This window comes from Tachypleus tridentatus, chromosome 7 (assembly GCF_004210375.1).
Source record: "Tachypleus tridentatus isolate NWPU-2018 chromosome 7, ASM421037v1, whole genome shotgun sequence".
NCBI lineage: Eukaryota > Metazoa > Arthropoda > Merostomata > Xiphosura > Limulidae > Tachypleus > Tachypleus tridentatus.
The window spans coordinates 8103367-8126293 of record NC_134831.1 but is presented as its reverse complement, the minus strand read 5'-3'; the positions used below and the strand labels follow the sequence as shown (position 1 = coordinate 8126293).

General features: G+C 34.0%; 1 protein-coding gene across 1 annotated transcript in view; it reads left to right on the top strand.

Annotated features, from left to right (window-relative positions):
- The window catches only part of LOC143255060 (irregular chiasm C-roughest protein-like), a 126255-nt gene that overhangs the window by 57923 nt on the left and 45405 nt on the right, over positions 1-22927 (top strand). Inside the window, exons 3-6 of the mRNA XM_076510108.1 lie at positions 735-926; positions 1865-1987; positions 14632-14738; positions 20123-20330. Coding sequence (XP_076366223.1) covers positions 735-926; positions 1865-1987; positions 14632-14738; positions 20123-20330 — 630 coding nt within the window. The remainder of the gene's footprint in view (positions 1-734; positions 927-1864; positions 1988-14631; positions 14739-20122; positions 20331-22927) is intronic.

The following is a 22927-nucleotide window of genomic DNA, read 5'->3' as shown; positions in this document are numbered from 1 at the left end:
AAAACGTTAACTCTCAGCTATTTCCTCTACTTAAGGATATTCAGTAGAACTGGTCTTTACCTAGTAAAACGTTGTCTTTCAGCATTAGAATTACTGGATGAAAACACAAGGTTAACAAGTTACCGTAATTACAACTGTATTTCTCGACCTTAAACTTATCATGAAACAAAACGTTCAAATTATGAGAGATCACCGTACTCATCGCTAACCTGCAAACTGAAATTCCTTTAAACATGTAAAAATAGCCATCAGTGTATAATTCGTCTTGCCCAAACTGAGACTGATGTATTATTATTTACGTTCAGTTTACCAATTGTTTACAAATTATAATATTTTTATGGTACTCTATAGTTTGCTTATTGTTTAAGTGTTAACTCCATACACTATTTATTCTTTGATGTTTCACAAGTTTTCATGATCTCCAACAACACTAAAACTATTTGTCTAAGTAATAGACAATAAGTTTCGCGAAGTCATAAACAGTAATGTTTTGTGTCTTGGTCATGAAAGTAGAAATTCGTATTTCTGCCCAAAAACAATAAATATTTTTATTCTGTCGTTGGTCAAAAGTTTGTGTCTTAGCTATTTGTAGATCGATGCTCCGAAAGCTTAACGATATATTTCTAACGTCCTAACTATAAAATTTATCTACGCTTATTTTTGTCTTTAACAATGACTACACATGTTTTCTATACATTTTATAAGAGTTTGAAGCTATAAAACGTGACTTACAGATTCCGCCCAACAGAAGTTTATACGAGGCCCTGAAGACAAGACCGTCATTCTGGGAGAAGACGTGCTTCTACCATGTCGAGTTGAGAATAAAGTTGGAATGTTACAGTGGACACGAGATGGGTTCGGCCTCGGTTCTGATCGGGAACTGATAGGATTTCCTCGATACACTATGGTTGGAAATGATGAGGAAGGCTAGTAAAATCAGGGAAAAGAATATAAATGTTTTGTTAACGTGAAGATCTGTTAAGTGTTTACAAACTTGATATGTACTGGTTGTGTATATCATACACCTTTTAATGTAGCTAATAACTGAGATTTGAGCATATGGCACAACCTTTTTATGTTTTTATTAACAGGTTTGTGTGTATGATACACCTTTTTATGTTTGTATAAACTGAGGTTTGTATCAAATTAAGACTTAGCAAGTTCATAAAGCTGCATGATAGATTTATAAAAACAATATATATGTCGATAAGCTACAAATATTCAACCCCCAAAATATGATATGAACATATTGCACACAGTTTGATCGTTGTAGAGACTAAAATTAGGTACTTAGAGCGGATAAAAACGCTATTTGCATCAAGAATAACATGTTAAAAAATATTGCATATTCACTTACGTTGTATTGGAATATAGAGTAAGACAATAGAGATATGTATATATATTTCTTATTAATAAAATGATCTTCATTCTCAATGTAATACTTACTTTGGAGATTTTTTTCTCTAGCCTGTGACAGTTCATTTAGATTTTCAACACCAATATTGTGTTTTTACTGGATCCCCTGCAGGTTCATTTAAATCCTTAGCATACATTTACTTTAATAGAAGGCTCTCCCTGCAAAATGTAAATCTAAATGTTATGCTTTGAACACTTACATAGTTTCTTTCAGGAAAGTTCTCCCTGCAAGCTCTTCATTTAGATTTTCATATCACAAATTGTATTTTACATGAACTCTCCTGAAAAGTGTTAACGTAACATTGAAAAACCAAGTTGTATGTTTCTGGTGACTTCTCTCTACAAGGTATAAACATTCACTTAGATTTTTAAAATACAAATTGCATTTTACACGAACTCTCCTGAAAAGTCTTAATGCAACATTGAACAACCAAGTTGTATGTTTCAGGTGACTTCTCCCTGCAGATTATAAACGCTCAGCTAAACGACGATGCCGAGTTTCAATGTCAGGTTGGAGCCGCCGAGGGCGTCAAAGGTATCAGATCCAAAACTGCAATAGTGACAGTAACAGGTGGGAATCAGTTCTTGTCTAGTCAATAAAACTGAGTTACTCTATTGTTGTAGTGAAATTATTACAATGCTGTAGAATGAGTAAAAGATGTGTGAATAAGTTGAAAAGAAACCTGGATAACACTTGAAACTTATTACATTTTGATCTTTATAATGTTAGTTCGAAAACGAGCTAGTCGCACTAGCATCTCTTAACGTTTCTTACGAAAGTTTTAAATTTTCTCTCTTATGGTTTTACTCTAGCTTGCGACAATATGTCGATCACAGTTCAGTGAATGAACAAAAACTGTCATTATTGAAACGTAAATAGTGTATTAGATGTTTCTATAACAAGTGTCTTTAAAGAAATAAGAACATACAAACCAGCTCTTGTACATAACAAACAAAACGTTCATAATATCACATTATGACTGTACATGAATTCTACATTAAGAAACTAATCCTGCTAATAGTTACCAGTTACTTAGAATGGTTTCTTCAGATGAATTGCGATGATTGAATGGGTAACATAAACATCCCTCTTTACAGAAGTTCCAACCACTGAAGCCTGCAAGATAGCTTTAGAACTCTATATCCGAGACCCTAACCCAACTATAAACATTCGCAGTAACCAATTAGCAAACCTCATAGAATTCACCACGATAAAGACAAACTTCATGTTCAACAACCAAAACTATATACAAACAAATGGCCTAAGCATGGGCAACCCAGTATCACCAGTTCTAGCCAATATTTTTATGACACAAGTTGAAACACAAGCAATTAACACAGCATTACATCCACCACTATACTGGTACAGATATGTAGATGACACGGTTGCGGGATTCAAATCTACAGAACACATACTTAATTTTTTCAATCACATTAACTCTATAATCCCAACATTAACTTCACATATGAACAGGAAGAAAGCAATCAAATATCATTTCTTAATCTCAAAATTACAAGAACCGACACACAATTCAAAACAGAAATCCACCGAAAAATCACCCATACTGAACTATACATTCCTTGGGATTCAGCACATGAAACAAAACAAAAACTCAACATACTAAGAAACCAAATAAACACAGCCATAAAACTATGCTCACCAGGTAAAATTAACGATGAATTAGACAAAATAAAACAATTCTTCATCAACATCAATAAGTTTCCTCCACAAACCGTAGAAAACATCATACGCACACACCTAGACAGAAAGCAAAATCAACCAACAAAAGTAAATATATCTCACGAATCAAAAAATCACGAAACCATATACTGCTGTATACCGTATATTCCTGACATCAGCAGACAAATAACCACCATTTGGCAAAAACTAGTAACAAAATATGACATTCCAGTTAATACCAAATTTATTCAAAAACCAGGCACAAAACTGAGGTCTATACTATGTAAAAACTACACTGACAAACACCACACCAACATTATTTATAAAATACAATGTGATAACTGCCACGACTTCAAAATTAGAGAAACAAGTAGAAAAATGGAAACCAGATTCAAAGAACATAAAAAGTCACCTTCACACGTTTTCGAACACTGCAAGTCAAATAAACACAACATAACCATAGAAAACACTCAAATACTAAATAAAGAAACAAACATAAACAAACGCAAAATTAAAGAAGCCTTACTTATACAACAACTTAAACCCAAAATAAACCAATATAAAGGAACGCCTTTATACCTATATTAATATAATAAAATAAATAAAATTATATATTCAAACATCTAACACCGCCCTCTACATTCCGACACTCAGTTACACAACCCCATTCAAACATGTGGTCAGCTTCCGGTCAGTTACCTCTTTCTTTCTGAACCTGACGATGACCGAAGAAGGTCGAAACGTTGTTCGCTCTTCTATGTAAAATATTTTCTCAACCCGTTTTAGCATATATATTTCTCTACAAGTGGGTTTTCTCGACATCACTGATTAGTTATATATAGCAGTATCCACATATTTAACAGTCATATATGCATTAACAGCCAAAATAATTCTCCTTACACACTCGTAGAATCACTTTCTGTAGTATTTTTGAACTCATGAAAATATGAATTTCCTTGTTATAATATGAAATTATCACAACATGAAATCCTTTATTAAAATGTGTAATTATTACAACATGAAATCTGTTATTATGATATGTAATTATTACAATGAAATCCCTTATTATTTGTTTAATGTTAAAATATAACGCATGATTGCAAATTGAAAGATAAAATTTGTTGGATACTTAGAATGCATCCCACGTCTTTATGTTATTTTATTTAACTATAGAATACTAAGATCCTTTTCCATATGTAACAATATATGTACAATACGTGCAGTGAATAAACAATAGATTACCGTATATTTGAATCCTAGAACAGAAACCTTTGTTCTTTGATACCGATTCTTGTGAAAGTTATAAGTAAAAAACATATAAATTTAAAAAAGGCTCGAAATGAAAACAATGAAACCTCAGGCACTTCGCGCGCATGAAGTTAAACTAAAACTCTTCTTTGAATTTCTCGAGAACGTACTGTATCAATCTGTTTCTTAGATCACGATCCGAAACGTGTTCGATCTACGAACGCAATAGAGTCTTAATTTACAACTTGTTCTTATCGGAATTGTCATGATGAATTTGAGAGGATTACAGTTACGAGGGATCGGCTAAGTCTCTATCGACACCTTATCAATAACTATAATTATTGAAAATTCAAATTAGGCATATAAGTGTATATAATGAAACATAAATCTTATTCCAGTACTGTGTTTAAGAATTTAAAAAAAAAAAGGCTTACGTTAAAAAATTTAATTAAAATTATTGGTTACCTCTGTTATACGTCCTGAACGATTTCGAAGTGTATATTTAATATTTCCAGTATGTTTTAGCTGTATTATTTTAACTTTTTTTTTTTTTTTTTACGAATGCAGACAGTTAATTTAAGAACAGGAAATGTGTAACCCTTCGGGTCACTTAAGCCTGTTTGTAAACTACGTGTCTGGAAAAGAAATGGTCACCCGCTAGCACAGCAGTAAATCTACGGATTTACAATGCTAAAATCTGGGGTTCGATTACTCTTGGTAGACTTAGCAGATAGCCCGATGTGGCTTAGCTATAAGAAAAATGTACACAAACACACGAAAGAAATGTGCTCAAAGAAACTGTTTTTGCCACAACTTACGTAACTGTATATTTTCCCAGTAAAATGTGTCTCTACTCGAGTAATCCTCAGTAAAATGTGTCTATAATCGAGTAATCCTCAGTAAAATGTGTCTGTAATCATGTAATCCTCAGTAAAATGTGTCTGTAATCGTGTAATTCTCAGACTTTAGAATATTCTTTTGTGTGATTTGTTAATATTCAGATAAATAGTCGCCAATTTCACTATTTTTAAAACAGGTACTGCCATAAAAATATAGCAGCTACCACAACATGCAGAAAAAGTGTAGTTATCGCACACCATGTCATTAGAGAAACAACATCAGTAATATACCACGTGTTTCTGACCCTTATCTTTCGTCTTTTCAAGTACGCAATACCTAAACTCAAAGATACGAATGTTAAGGAAATTCGTTTATGCAAAGCAACACGAGGGCTATCTGCGCTAGCCATCCAATATTTAACAGTTTAAGACTAGAGTGAAGGCAGCTGGCCATCATCATCCCCACCAACTCTTTAGCTACTCTTTTACCAACGAACTATGGGACTAACTGTAACTTATAACGGCCCAACAGCTAAATGGGCAAGCATGTTTGATGTGACGGAGATTTGGACCCGTGACTCTCAGCTTGCGAGTAGAACGCCTTAACCGTCTGGCCATGCTGGAACTGACTTATAAGATAATCTTTAAGCAGGAAAAACAAATATTGCATCATGAGTGGATGTTATTTTCTTTTAACTTTATTTGGACTTTTTATGAACATTTGCTAAAAGTTAATTTACAGTACATAAAAAACTATGTAAGTGGTTATATGTAAAAAATTTGAAGATTAAATCAACCGTTTTATTTTCAATTTCTCACGTAAAATATTCATATAATTTTCTATACTTTCAAGGCATGTTTTTAAAAAAAGAAAAAAATAATTTCAAAACTTGAGTTTTATAATTAAGGCTTGTCTGTAAAATGTAAAATATCTTTTATATTTTTCTGCCAGTTCTCTAGTTTTTACCGATACAAGTGTAAACCCACTATTTATCTTTGTCAAGTTACACTGCCGTACTATTTAATGTAACACGATTGATAGCTAATAATTATCGTGGCCCCCTAACCCAGCATGGTCAAGCGTGGTAAGGCGCTCGACTTCTAATCCGAGGGTTGCGGGTTTGCATCCCCGTCGCGCCAAACATGCTCGCCCTTTCAGCCGTGGGGGCGTTATAATGTAGGTCAATCCCACTATTCGTTGGTAAAAGAGTAGCCCAAGAGTTGGCGGTGGGTGGTGATGACTAGCTGCCTTCCCTCTAGTCTTACACTTCTAAATTAGGGACGGCTGGCGCAGATAGCCCTCGAGTTGGTATGCGCGAAATTCAAAAACAAACAAACTAACAACATTGGCTCCCCACTTAGTTAAACCACTATCTGTTTAGCATAAACTAATTTACATGTGTTCACAATAGAAATACTTTCTACTTATTGCAATTCAACAAATTAATTTCGTAAAAAAATTAAGAAAATTATACTTTTGCTGTTCATAGACAAAATTTGAGTTTTCAAATTTAACATTACAACTCATGTTACATTTAACAGTGTGTGTGTGTTTTCTTATAGCAAAGCCACATAAGGCTACCTGCTGAGCCCACTGAGGGGAGTCGAACCCCTGATTTTAGCCTCGTAAATCCGGAGACATACCGCTGTACTAGCGGTGGGCTGCATTTAACAGGTTTTCACTGTTTACCGTAGGCTAGGTTCGGTCAGCTTCTTATATCTCCAAATATTTAGTAAGTTTGATACTCTGCTCCATTTTCCTTTTTAATTTATAAGTTTCTGCCAGCTTATTTGCTCGTAAGTGTTTCATTTCTCGCCAGAATCTCTTTTTATTTCACCTTTAATGGGCAGAATCTTTCTAAAACTGAAATATATATTCAGTTTTACAAAACTATGTAATTATTGAAAATGGTCGATTTTTATTTTAAAATGTTATTACGGTAGTCAGTGTATATTTGCAAATATTATTTTATCTGTATCAGCAGGTGACGTCATCATTAAAAAAAAAAGACACTATTTTCGTGTGATAAAATACAGCATACTGAGGGTGGTAAATTCCGTTTCCCAATATCTCTTTTCCAAAATTAATTACAAAAGTTTTCCTTCAAATTAGGCATTATCACATACTAACACGTTCCTAAGTTTCATTTATTCAAATTTTTTCTTCATTGTTTTTTTTTTTTATTTTTACTGCAAAATCCTTAATGTTTTCCTTCACTGAGTACAAGTTCTCATACATTGGATTTTAGTTACTAATAATTAAATTCCTTATTTTCAAACATTCTATAAGCCTCTCTTATATGTGTTTAAAACGATTATCTTTTCAAAAGCACGTTTCTCGTGGAAAAGATACGCTATTTCAGCTTGTTCTTCTACATTGCTTGAACGACTAACACTGTAAATTGATTTCATACCGTTTATAATCTCACACAAAATTTATTGGTTTCTGTAGTTAAGGTTTTCTAAATACCTTTAACTGAGGTATGAACATTTTATGGGGTACTTGACAAGACATTTTACTGCAATGAAAGAACTTTTCTTCTATTCTACCCCTCATTTGTTGACCCGGCATGGCCAAGTGTGTTAAGGTGTTCGACTCGTAATCCGAAGGTCGCGGGTTTGAATGCAGGTCGCACGAAACATGCTCGTCCTGTCATCTGCGGGGAGTTATAATATTTTGATCAATCCAACTATTCGTTGGTAAAAGAGTAGCCCAAGAGTTGGCGGTGGGTGGTGATGATTAGCTGCCTTCCATCTAGCCTTACACTGCTAAATTAGGGACGGCTAGCGCAGATAGCCCTCGAGTAGCTTTGCGCAAAATTTAAAAGCAAACAAACCCCTCAATTTAACCGGAAGTCTCCCATCTAAGGACCTGACTGGAATTGTGGTAATTTTTCTCATGATTTTTCGATGTTTCTGGAAACGTGTGAAACTTTGGTTTGTGAATCTTTGTTGATTTCAAAATCTTGTTTATTATATTATTAACTGTACCAAGAGATATTTCCAGCTAAATTTTAAGTTTTTTTTTTTTTTTTTTTTGGGGGGGGTCGTATGATTCTATTTCATAACTATAACGTTTAAGTTGAATATAAAATCCGGATTAACTTGAAGCGTAGTTTCGGAACTTTTGTTGCCCTAACATTATTGCGAGAGATTTTTCGCTAACGTGACACAATTGAAGGTTTTCTCCTTCAACATTTTTCTTAGCTGGTCCTACATACTTTCCCAGAAAGAGCAATAGAGTACGTTTCACCCACAATACCAACTATAGCAACTACCTGGCGGTTGGCCTGAACCTAATTACTTCACTTAAGAAAGTTGTAGTTAAATTTTTGCCTCAACTTTGCGGTACTTTCGAACTCAGATTTCCAGTGGCACGTGCGGTTAAGAATGGTGACCATAAACGTGATGCCAGATCATCGGAGCTTAACTACCAGCTAGCTGGGGTCAGTCTCGAACTCCCAGTCATCCGCACACTGAGAACGATTATAGTGTAAAAACAGTGAACTTATACAGTATTTAATTAACTACAGGAACGGAAACATAAAAGTCTCTGAACCTTTACAACACCAATCTCTGTTGTGTTTTCCTCGTTATTCGTGCAAAGAAGTTTAATTTATAGCAGTGAGAAACGGGAAACAGACTCTTAACCCAGTTCGGAGATTAGCCTAATTCTTACTTTTATCAAACTGGAGACATTTACTAGAGGAAACTGGTTGTGAAATATTCACAGATGAATAGTTTCATTACGGTAGAAACTGAAACTTAAAATAGTCTTTACAGCTATCTTGTTAGAATTAGTAACACTACTGAAATGGGATAAACACTCTAGTTGAACAAAAATGCAATAATAAACACATTAAAGACGACAACGTTATTAGAAACAAAACATATTGAAACACAAAATATGCGAGCTGTAACCCTCTAGCGGTCTTTAACGAAGTAAAAACACCCGGAAAGATAAAGATTAAAATAGGTTTATTTGGAAGTTTTATTTTTGAATTTCGCCCAAAGCTATCTAAGGGCTATCTGCGCTAGCCATTTCTAATTTAGCAGTGTAAGGCTACAGGGAAGGCAGCTAGTGATCACCACCCACCGCCAGCTTTTGGGCTACTCTCTTACCAACGAATAGTGGGATTGACCGTCATATTATAACGCCCCCATAGCTGAAAGAGCGAGCATGTTTGGTGCGACCGGGATTCGAACCCGCCACCCTCGTATTATAAGTCGAACGCCTTAACCCACCTGACCATGCCGGACTTATATTTCGAAGTGGTAGTAAAAAAAGGTTCATGTGTACATATTATTTAGCTCTAAGCTGTTATTGCATAAACAAGTGACTAGTGCTACTTGCATTGACAGGAAAAAAAAAATACTTACAACTTCCTACACTAAAGTATAAGAAATACTGAGTAAATAAGCGTAAATTATATAGAAGCCGCACCGTCTCAAATAGAGTTAAGAATTACGAAATCGATTTGGCATCAAAAGCAAATCTCCAAGACCATAAACATTCCTTAACATAAATTATCATATAATTCAAGTCTAAAAATGAATAGAATAGCCTATAAAACACGTAATTACCAGTGTGTTTCTCTGTCTTTTTATAGAAATGTCTTTTTTGGGGGGATACAAAAAAGAATGTTAATTCGTTGAACTTGTTTGTTTTTGAATTTCGCGCAAAGCTACACGAGGACTATATGCGCTAGCCATCCCTAATTTAGCAGTGTAAGACCAGAGGGAGATAGCTAGTTATCACCACTCATCGCCAACTTTTGGACTACTATTTTACCAACGAATAGTGAGATTAACCGTCACATTATAACGTCCTCACGGCTGAAAAAGAAAGCATGTTCGGTGTAATAGGAACTCGAACCCGCATCTCTCAGATTATGAGTGGAGCGCTCTAACCACCTGGCCATGTCGGGCCATTTATTGAACTATTCTATATTAATCCATTGGGCGGAATTACTTACAAGTTGAGCTTTGATTTTCACAAACTATGACAAAACAAGTTGGTATATTTAAATCGAAAGAACGTAAACCAAATAGTCCGTAGTCATATAAACTAGTATATATATCACGATAACGTAGTTTCACAGCAGCTTTTGTAATTGTTAATTTTTGGAATGTTTAACACTAATAACTCATTCGTATAGCTGAAATTCGTTTTATTAGTTCAACCATGAAAATATTTTCAATTGGAATTCTGAAAGAAAAGATAATTATTTATAATATTTCAACTGTAATTATCATCTATGGAAATACCTTCTCTTTTCATATTTTTTCCTCGGAAATTTACATGTCATGCCTAGTTTTACCATTACAATTACTATTAAGTTTATTATCAATATACGTGATTAAGTTTAAAAGCACTGTATTTGATACCTTAAGGGAAATAAACAATAATAACTTGCTAAATTGTTTGTATTAGGATAAGATATTGTTTGAAACATGTTATTGAAATTTCCATAGCAATGTGATAATAATTGAAATTTACATTGTACTAAATAACACTGTGTAACAACATGTTTACTTGTTCTTGTTCCTGGGCAGAAAGTGTTATTTCCCAATTGCTTATGCCTAAGTAAATGGAAAAAACCTGTTTTTATCTTCAAACTTTGCTTGTGTGACCTGGGAGCGTATAACGAAAACATGATGGGAGACTATATTTGGGGCTGATACGTGAAAGTGATTTACATTACAGTCGCAAATCTCGAAAACTACTCACTTCTAAATATATTTGTATAACTTTAGTATAAATACATGTAAATCTTGATTCATATGTTGTTTTATTCAGACCTTATGTAAATGAAAATGTGAAAATTTGCCCGTTTTTACATAGAAAATAGGTTAATTTCTAAATTTCATTATCCAGGTCACAAAAGCAAAATTTGAAGGGAATAATGGCCATTTTCTGTACTTTTACAACATAAGCAGTTAAGAAATAACACATACTGTCCAGAAACAAAATTTGTGTTACATAGTGTAATAATAATTTTCACATCTATGTAGTACTATTTGAAATACTAGCGAGCTTCAATTTAGTTTGTAATTACATAAGCTTATGTTTGTTAAATTGATGCATTACTGTTTACGTCTATCGTTAGGAAAAATTTATACATTCTACCTTTTCACTATTTATCGTATACTGGAGTGGTGACTGGTAGTCTTCTGTCTGTGTATATTTTTAGCTATGCTGCTCATGATGCTAAGTAATGGTTACACAGCATTTTAATTGAATCCAGTTTCGAGAAGTTAAACTCGGTTTAAAAAGTATGTGGTTACTACTACAGGACTAAGATGTGGTTTATTTAGTCCTGGAATCAGTTTGAATTTTTCAAGCAAGTTTAAATATTTCTGAATTTGTTTTACCTATAAAAAATGTCACATTTGTAGAATACATGCATCCGCATTGGATTTTATTTAAGCTGATTATACTGGATTTTAAAGTTGACTTAATATATATAAATTAACATTAGTTAAAATAACATGTAATAAGTCTCACGTTCCTAACTACATGAAGCATAATAATAGCATAGTTTAATCATAGTTTAATGTAGTTTTTAACTATATGTTAAAAAATCAAATATCTCAGGTTTTTTTCAAAATTTAAAAATTAAAACTTAATATGTACCTATGATGTGATTAAAGTTTATTTTTATTAAAAATTGCCAGCTTGTTTGTATATCGTTCACTATTTGTTAGATCCGTACATGACATCATATTCAGTATATTTATGTTTGTATACTGTTCATTGCTGTTGGATCCATAAATAAATAATACAATGTTCTTATATTTTGTATTCTTGCCTGTTACAACACACAGTATAAGGAACTGACTAAAACAGCTCAATATGTAAAATACATAATAGGTGATAATAGAATTAGCTGTAATATTTGTAGTATTTTTAGCTTTTTTGTGCTAACAATATTTCATAAGCAACTCTATAGCTAGAAAGTTTTGAAACCTAAAGAAATTCTGTGAAGAAATAATTTATAAAAAAATTGTTTATAAAAACTGCAGGGGTCTATACTTCCACGTGCAATTTAAGAGTTAAAATAAGTTTAAATTTTACCACAAGTTTCATAAATACAACATTATAGTCACAAGAGTATACATTTTTATGTAATTTAATGTACTAATAAAGTATACAAGATTCTTGAAAAAAGTAGAAATACGTATAGTCAATAATACACCTCTGATGTAAAAAATATTGAGAAACCGATATTTTTAGGCAAAGGTAGAACTGTAATTTCTTTAAACATAAAACCCTTTATTAAAATACAATTTCGTAACACAGATACTTAGACCAAAAACTACAGTTAACACTTGATAACTAATAAATCTCTACTACCAACACCAGGAGATAAAGCTTTCTGCAATATGACAGTAAACTAATTTTCGTTAAAAGAAGTCTGATATGGAAAGTGACAGTAGATAATGAATAGTTTTGCTACGCAATGTACAAACAAGTTAAACAACTTGTCTATATTTAAAGATGCTTTATGTTTTAGGGTTTTGACTAAACTATTATTTTCTGATAATTCCTCAGGGGCTTATTATCCGGAAATAGATTATATTTTAATGGGATTATGTTCTACTATTCTTAGAATATACGAAGAATTTGACTTGGTTTTCAAACGGTTAAAATTTATATTATTGGTTCATATATTTTTCAACCATCAACTACTTTCAGATAACACCGAGTAGAATATTTGAGCTGATCAATAAAAGGTTTCTACCGTTTAATTCTATATCAAAATAAGTCGTTTACGAGATTAATTGAAATTCTACAAAACTGTGAGAACATTATTTCAGTCCTTTTCAAATGTTTTAAATAGACACTACTATGTTGTACTGGCTTCTAATAGAAAACGAATTCGTTTATTTTTCTCACTGAAAATAACTTCTCCTCTATTTTTGTTTCAAAATTGTTTCATTAGACTTTGACAGAAACTGCCTTATAACAATTTGAGACCTCAACTTTCAGCAAACAAAATATTTTCAGAAAATTATCTGCTTTGTTACTGTCATCAGTTTCTTAAATATATAACCAGTTTATACAAATGTCGGTAATTTCCTTAACATGTCGCTGGCTTTATTCTGTTAAACTTTTATATTATATAACTTTAATAAGGATTAATTTCTGCGAGTTTTCAAGCAGAAAGGAATTACTTTTCTGATCTTGAAGTACAGCTGTTCAGCTTTCCACAAATACATTTTCTCAGTAATTAGGTAATCAGCAGAACTTCCAAATAAAGTAAGCATATTTTTGTATTTAAAATCAAACACTAAAACACAATTTTACATCTATAAATTAAACTAGTTTGTTTCTTTCCTGGTAGAGGTCTGTACTCTGGTTGTGAATCCACGAATTTATGTCGAAATTCTTTGCTCAATACTATGGAGTTATCGTGCTCTATAAGAGTAACAGTCTAATCCACCTATATGATCAGAGAATATTTTTCAAGGTTTGCCTTGATTGGGTGTTTACCTTCTTCCGAATCAGTTCGAAACAACAGACGATTATCTGCAGATTATATTCGCTGGTTTTAGAATTCTCGCTCAAGCTTAACAAAATGTGTAAACTCCCTTCCTGTTCTTCATTGGTTCTTGTTACCTACATTAAGTTAACTTCTTTCAGTTTCTCAGTCATCAACTCTAGATAAAAAATAAATTACTTTGTTTCTCATAATATATTTTGTTTTCTTCTATCACGTTTCTTTTTTCTTATTGGTTTATAATTTTTATGCTTAATAATGTTTATTCCCTTTTATAACAAAGGGAATCGTTATTTGAATGTCTTCAATGTCAGTGAGAGGGTTATTTAAACGTCTTCATTTTGTAACTGATCGTATTTCTGGTAGTAGAGAACACCCAATCACAAACTATTAAAGAACATCCAGTTACAAACTATTATTGTATTATATTATAACTGTATTGTATTCTAACTAAAACGTGGAACATGTATCTGTGTCGTATTATAACTAAAACATGGATCTGTACCTTATTATAGCTGAAACATAGAACATAAATCTGTGCTGTATTACAACTGAAACATGAATCTGTACTGTATTATAACTAAAACATGAAACATAGACCTATATTTTTTACCTCATTAGCTGGGGTTACAGTTTGAAGTGAACTATATACAGCTTGAGAATTAAAACAAACGGTCAAAACAGTGTGTATAATAATATGCCACAACTTTAACCTTGAAATACCCTAAACGCAATATCCAACGTGTAATATCCTACATACCTCATACAAGAATTAATCTGAATATTTTTATGTGCTTATATTGCTTAACCTTATATTTTAATTTGCTATGTCTTTCTGTAAAATAAATTTATACATGAATTTAAATACGTTAAAATGATCAAGCAGCACCACCATATTTGTTTGTTACAAAAAGTATGTTAACATGAATCTATGTATTTTCAGTACCACCAGAGCCACCAAAAATTTTGCAAGGTCCTTTTCTTTTAACCACAGCTGGGAAATCTGTGCAGCTTACCTGTGAAGCCTACGCCGGTAAACCCCCAGCAGAGGTAAAGTACCACGTTTCTAAACTTTCTGCGTTAATAATTATATATTCTTTGGACGTTCGCAAAAGAAAACGTCACTTAAACAGTAGGGTAGTTGGAAAAATAGATAAAATAAAAATAAAATTGCACCAAGGAAGAAAATCATGGTAAATCATGTCATCATGTTGTTAATATGCTGTAGTCAACATGTAACCACTTACCAAGAGTACCGGAATGAACTTAACGCTCATTTGTGTTTTTTTAATAAGAGTCGCAAAATTGACCAACTGGGTCTCGTGTAAACTTTTCAAACACCTTGGAAATACAATCATGATGCATGACGGGATGCGTATAGGACTGCACAACAATTTCTTACTTTATCAATAATCGACAAAGCACTGACATACCTCATGGCGTTTCAAGTTCGTAGGCGGTTTCTATTAACGAACATGAGTTTACTTGTGTAAAAACGTAATATACGAATTTACACCTGTCACAAAAATATCTCGTAGTGCTAAAGAAAACATGGGATATTGTGTTTCTCTACTTCTATACACTAAAGAAATCAAAATCTCTAAAAGCATACCTGTGACAAAAAAACGTCACTTAAGGCCAGATTCAAAAATAAATATACAGTTAAGCCCAAGATAGACATGTATATAGGTATTCAAAATATGACAGCACGATACTTAAACAGATGTAAAACTAGTTATTCAAACGTGACAGCCCGATACTTAAACAGACGTAAAACTAACTATTTAAACATGACAGAACGATGCCACTTAAACAATTGAAATCAGTCACAACGAGGTTTATCTACATTACAATAGTTTAGTACTCTAATGTTATATATTTGCCATGCCTTGTTCTTAACCCTAGAATCCTAATACCAAATATTATTCTCAAACCAGGAATTCCTAGTACCAAATATTGTTCTTAACCTCAGAATCTCCAATACCCAGTGTTCTTCACAACCCTAGAATCCACAGTACCACATTTTGTTCTCAAACCCAGAATCTCCAGTACCAAATATTGTTCTCAACTCAAAAATCCCCAGTACCAAATATTGTTCTCAACCCCAGAATCCCCAGTACCAAATATTTTTCTCAATCCCAGAATTCCCAGTACCAATTATTCTTCTCAACCCCAGAATCTCCAGTACCAAATATTGTTCTCAATCCAGAATCTGCAGTACCAAATATTGTTCCCAACCGAGCATTCCCAGTACCAAGTATTAGTCTCAAACCCATAATTCACAGTGCCAAGTGTTGTTGTTAAGTCCAGAATCCCCATTACCCAGTATTGTTTTCAAACCCAAAACCTTTGGTTTTTGGTAGAGCCCTTAATGCCAGGAGCTTCAATTCCTAATTTTGGTATCATTCTTAAATCGAACACACTAAGTTCCCTGTTGATTTTTTAAACCAAAATTCTAACAGATTCTTTATGTAGAAAATGAAGTTTTATAACAAATATTAAAACACAGTATAACTAAGAAATATTTTTAATAAGGACGTTCCATATTTTTGAATTTTTTCGATTGAATGCATAAACACACTCATTGCTGGTGTTTATTTTTTTTTCTACTTCTAATATTATGAACTAATGCTAATGTTGGGATTCAATGAACTTACGAACTGTCCGTATTAAAGTTGTTTTTTAGTATTACCACGTCTTTAATATTTCTTATAAAAATTCAAAGAGTTTTTTATTTCTGGAGAAAAAATCATCTTGACCTTTTCAACGTCTCTTTTATCAACGCCAGTTTGGAAATCTGTAGTTCCTTCGTTCAAGCTTTAATAACAGAAAAGTTTTATAAAATTTATTTCGAAGAAAGGAAAATCAAGCTAGTTTTTAAAGTTTAATAAAAAGTTTTATTTAATGTCACAACATGAGTTTTGGAATGCTTACCATTTACAGTTATGAATTATATAACTGGTATTTCGTTCAAAACAACGTCTTCTGGATCCTAGTTGTCTTAATGAGCTGTAGTTTGAGCGAAACGCGTAGTCGCCAAAGGATGTAATAAACATAGGGTGGTTAGAGTATTATTGTTAATATATACTCTTCTGATTATCAAAAATACCTAGGGACTAGATAAATAATGCGGGGTTAAAAATATAATAGATTTAATACTAATGTTTTACGGAAAGTATAATTCATTATAATCATAATTCGTCAACCTGGAAAAGGCGTTCATGTCATAATAATTAATAAAAGTATTAGGTTGTCCAGAAATAAGTGTTGTTTTTGAACTGCGAAGTTTGGAAAAGTATAAACCAGTGTTGTAAAACATGCTTTAAGCAAAGTAAGCACCATTTGCTTCAACACACTTTTGCCAACGTGCTTATGCTCCTGCTGTAGAAATCAGAGTTTCTATGGTCAATGAACTCCCTGAAAGCTTCTTCTGCAGATGTCTGGTTTTGTAAACGTTTATTGTTCAAAAATTTGTCAAAGTGCTTGAAGAAATGAAAATCTGTAGGGGAGAGGCCTGGGGAATAAGGTGGATGATGCAGAACTCGATTACCAATTCGTTCAATATTTAGAGCATCAACCTTGACAGGTCTTATAATGCCGATTTTGTTGATCTTCAGTCAGCTCTTGTGGAACCCACTTATCCAACTTTTTCGTCTTTCCAATCGCACTCAGGTGGTTGGCAATGCTTGATTTGCTTGTGCCTAGCTTTCTACAAGCTCACGTTCTGTTATGCGAGGATCTATCTCAACTGCTTCCCTTAATGTGTTTTCATATAAACATGGCTTCCTTCCACGACCTTTGTGATCTTCATGTCGAAATCTTTGGAGCCAACGCTGAACTGTACGTTCAGTAACAGATCCATGGCCGAATTCCTGGTTGATGTTCCATGTAGTTTCGGTAGCTTTTCGTCTAAGTTTGAAGTCGTAGTGGAAACTTAGACGAAAGACCTTCTTGTACATGCTGTGTTGGGGGTTGTGAAACTTACTCTGAGTAGAGTTGAAACAGCAGACAATTAAGGCATCATGTAAGCAGCAAACGTTGGATTAACCCAACCAACCAACAATAAGTTACTCAATATTCAGCTTTTAAACGTCATCTTGAGGATTCCGGCATTTATTTCTGGACAACCTAATATTAGTTTAGTATTAATGCACATAAAAACAGATAAAACTTTTTCGCAGATTATATGAGAATAACTAGTTAGACATGTGACATCTTCTTGTGTAACATTCTCCGCCTTCTTTTGTACCACAACCATCAATAATGTAGGACAGTTTTGAGGTATTTTTTGATTGATTAACCATACGCCTAACTGATGCATCAAGATAAATCGCAGTGATGGCAGTCATGGCAATTCTGAAGTTAACAGTCTCTTCCTAGATGTCACCGGTTCGAATCTCCGTCACACCAAATGTGCTCACCCTTTCAGCCGTGGGTGCGTTATAATGTTACAGTCAACCCCACAATTTGTCGGTAAAAGAGTAGCCCAAAGATGGCGGTGATTGGTGATGATTAGCTGCCTTTCCTCTGGTCTTACACTGCTAAATTAGGGACGGCTAGGACAGACAGATTTCGTGTAGCTTTGCGCGAAATTAAATAAAACAAAAACTCTTCCTAGACCAATCACAACACGCCTGCTCTATGGAGAATTGTTTATACTTTATTTTTTTCTGAATTTCACGCAAAGCTACTCAAGAGCTATCTGCGCTAGCCATCCATGACTTAGTAGTGTGAGACTAGAGGGAAGGCAGCTAGTCATCACCACCCATCGCCAACTCTTGGACTACTCTTTTACCAACGAGTAGTGGGATTGACCTTCACATAATGATGCCCCTACGGCTGAAAAGGCGAGCATGTCTGGTTCGACGAGGATTTGAACTCGCGACTCTCAAATTATGAGTCGAAAGCCTCAACCCACCTAGCCATGCCGGGCCTAATTATTTATAGAAAGTTCTCGATGTATGTAAGCAGATACCCTGATAGTTTAGACACGTTTCAAGACAAAAAATATCTGTTTTCAGATGATTGAGGGCAGACATCTAGAGCTTACAGAAGTTATTTGAAGAGTTAAGCACCATTTGAAGGTGCCAAAATCAGATGGCGATGTCCATGTTGTTCCATTTACCAGTCGACTTGGCACTGACTGTTGGACGATCGAAATGACAGATTGCTATAGATTGATCGGATAAACATTGCTGCGTTTATCTCGTTTTTATATTCAATACTAAATTCTCATAAGCGGCTGTGTTTTGCTGACCATATGTCTATCAAATAAGGTGAAAAGTCGACCACAAGAATCTAAAAGTAAACAGAACACGAGTTTATAAGCTCTACTTTTACACAATATTTTAAAAAAACCCTCGAACCTACTTCGTGTTTCTTTGATAGTTCTACGCCTCCTTAATCAGTATTTTCTCTTCTTATTTTCACGCGTTATTAGCAGCAGTAGTTGTTTTCAACAGATGGCGTGGATGTTTCTTCATTGTGCTAATCATTTAATCCTTACATATATAAAACAAATAATGAAAACTAGATCATAGTCTAGAGCGTAGAAGAATGATATAATGTGTTCCAGAGATATGACTTCCCCCCTCAGAAACACACACATCAGCAATGACAGACACTTTTAGATTTACTTTTACGTGACACATGAAAGTAAAATTGTAATATAACTGATGTCATAACACACGCTTATCTCTAGATTAGTGACACACGGAAAGTATTAGAAAAATAAAAAAAATAGAATTTACCCTCATAGTTTCGTTACTGTGACACATTATATATGTGGCCAAAAAGGTTATAAGCTATACATAGTATATCCTAACAGCACCTTCGTTAACTACCTCTTAATATGGTGTTTAAATAGCATAACAAATTATAACATCAAGAAGCTAAAAACAATTATTACAACAAAAACAAATTACCACAAACAATTTTTTTTGTTTAATTTTGCATACCCCGATTATCTGTAGGCTAAGAGCGTGTGTGTGTGTTTCTTATAGCAAAGTCACATTGGGCTATTTGCTGAGTTCACCGAAGGGATTCAAACCGCTGATTTTTAAATACCGCTTTACTAGCGGGTGACGTAGGCTGAGAGAACAATATTCCGATTTCTCGGTGAATTTTTCGCATTGCCAACAATTGTACGGAAAGTTCCTGGCTAAACCTCAGTCACACTTTGGACCCATAACATCACGGTGCTAAGAACTTATCAGATGATACAGAGTACGGTGCTGACTACATTATACTAACAATTAATTGAGTGGATTAATCAATGGTTGTCTATATGTGTATATGGTTATAAATATAAATATCGATTTGAAAGTTAAACCTTCATATTAAATTAGAAACCACCTGCGGTAATATTTCTTCACAACGGTGGTTTCAGATACAGTAACAAACACTTTAAAGTGTTTATTTTTTTTTCGGAGCAGCTTTCCTGGCTTGACGGAGATGGTGACGTAGTGACAACGAACACCGAGTATGAAACTCGTGATTTGAACGACGGGAAACGAGCTAATGCCATCCTCACGTGGGAATTTACGCCAACACAAAAACACCACTTGAAAAATTTCACCTGTCGATCTGAAAACCCTGCCCTGAAACAGCCAGCCCTTACTACTATACGCATAGAAGTAAAATGTGAGTGGAACACTGGTCATTCGGGTATTTCTGAGTCAATTACTTGTTTTTTTTTGTTTTTTTTTTAAGAATATCTGAGCAAAGCTACACTATGATTATCTACATTTACCCAACCTTAATTTTGAACTTATAACCCCAATACCCACTTTTAAGCTACTTATTTCACCAACTAACAAATAGAATTTAATCATCACTCTTATAAAAGTAAGACATGAATTTTCACGGCAACAAGACATGAATCGCCTAATTCAGGTCCAAGCCCGCTATGCTCGGCCCTTAAATGAATTATCCGAATATCAACTAAATTGATGAGTTGTGCTCTAAATCTTTTCAGGTACTTCCGACCCAAAAGTTATCCAAAATAAAGCTATGTCGGTCTCTACTTTGACAGTTGGTGGTGCTATACACGTTGCAACATATCATACACAGATATATCAGGTAAATGTGATATTTATTCGGAAGTAAATACGTATTTATTGGCGTGTTATTGACTTAAAACATTAGCTAACATAACTTACGGTTTTTACTTGTATCCCTATTACATGCTCGGGAGTTAGGAAACGAATCCAATATTTTCTATTAGTCCCATTTCAATACTGATTATATATCTCTACAGAACGTAGTTCAAAGACACCTAGCACGATCAAATGGGTGCGTTTTTCTGTTATTAAAGCTTCTAAAGTAATGCTGGCTTAATGTAGTGATAACACCTTTCCGTTAACGGTTGACGTTAGGTGTGTGTCTAAGAACTAATCGAGTTCTTCAAACTGCATAATTTACTCTATCAGTTTTATTGCGTGAGCTAGAATAATGTAACGATTTAATACAATGAGCTTCATTTCCTTTGTTATGTGACACCTAATACTGCTATCACGTCAGTAAATATTGCACGATATGTGACACCGTGACTTGATTGTCAGGTTCACGTTATCTGAACGCGAGAAGAGCTATTTCATTTAGAAGAAACAAGTGTTTGTTTACACTTGTTTTACCACACGGTAAGATATGAAAACGAGTAGTGGAAAAGCTAACTTGTATGAACTCCGAAAAACAATAAAACCGCTAGAGTAATTCCTGACCAGATCTTTAACATACATTTAGAAAAATATACGAACATTAAACTGAAATATCTTGCTAGTTCATGATTATTTACATAAAGAAAATAATAACTAAACTATTAACCTTCAACCTTTTCGTACCATCTATTTAAGGAAATGTGTTTGTTTGTTTTTGAATTTCGCACAAAGCTACTCGAGGGCTATCTGTGCTACCCGTCCCTAATTAAGCAGTATAAGACTAGAGGGAAGGTAGCTAGTCCTCACCACCCACCGCCAACTTTTGGGCCACTCTTTTATCAACAAATAGGGGGATTGACCGTCACATTATAACGCCCCCACGGCTGAAAGGCCGAGCATGTTTGGCGTGACGGGGATGCGAACCCGCGACCCTCATATGACGAGTCGAACGCCTTAACACGCTTGGCCATGCCGGGCCTAAGGAAAGGTGTCACGCTCGTCGTGCCTTATTGTTCGTTTTGTTTGTTATTAGATACAAAGTGTGTCCATCGCACAGATCGAACCTGAATTTTTGGGTTATAAGCTAATCACCAACCCACTGATTTATATATTTTGTTCTCATTTTCTTACAATTATTTTCGTATTTGAAGATTTCTGCTTTGCATATTTGTTGTTACTGCACGATCCTGATATAGCAAAGGTTTATGACTTCTGTTTCCTACATTTAGTTTCGTACTTGAAGCATTCTACTTTACATGTTTTTTTGTTATTGCATGATACAGTAAATGTTTAATCAATATTTATATTTCATATTATTTTCTACTTTTTTGTTGTTGCTGTTTTTATTATTAAACATTATGTTCAAGATGCAAAATTAAATTAGTAGGATTATATGACACTTGAATTAACTACAATCCTTCAGTTGGGATTCATATAAAAATAAACATGCAGAACCAGGTCACAAATCGTAACGTGGATCATTAGGAACTGCTTTCTGTTGTTTTGTTTATGTTATTATTGTTTTGTTTTGAGATACTAAAAGAAGTAAGACCCAAACTGTGTTTAGGGTTACATCGTCTACCTACATTAACCTCTACTTTCCGAGCTTCACATACTTTAAAAAAAATCGAAAAGAAGCAGATGTGTTATATTCTACATATTTATCGCGTTTTGCTCTCTACAGCCAAAAGTGGGAAGATGGTAGCTCATAAAAAATGTAAAAAATAGATAAATAAATTGAAAACAATAATAAGTGTGTGTATGTGTTTCTTTAGCTACGCTACATCAGGTTGTGACCACCGAGGAGAATCGAACCCTTGGTTATAGCGTTGTAACTTCGGGGAACAACAATAGTAAGAAAGATAATCAGAATATAAGACATCAATATGGAAGACAAAAACTGTCCCTAGTGTTAGCGTTCCAGCCACGGTTTGATGCTTCTTGATAAATATGAAATATTAAGGCATTAATATAGTAAATCTACATCTGGGCAGGTGATTAAGGCGCTCCATTTGCAATTCGAGGGTCACAGGTTCGAATCCCCGAGAAACATCAAACATGCTAGCTCTTTCAGCCGTAGAA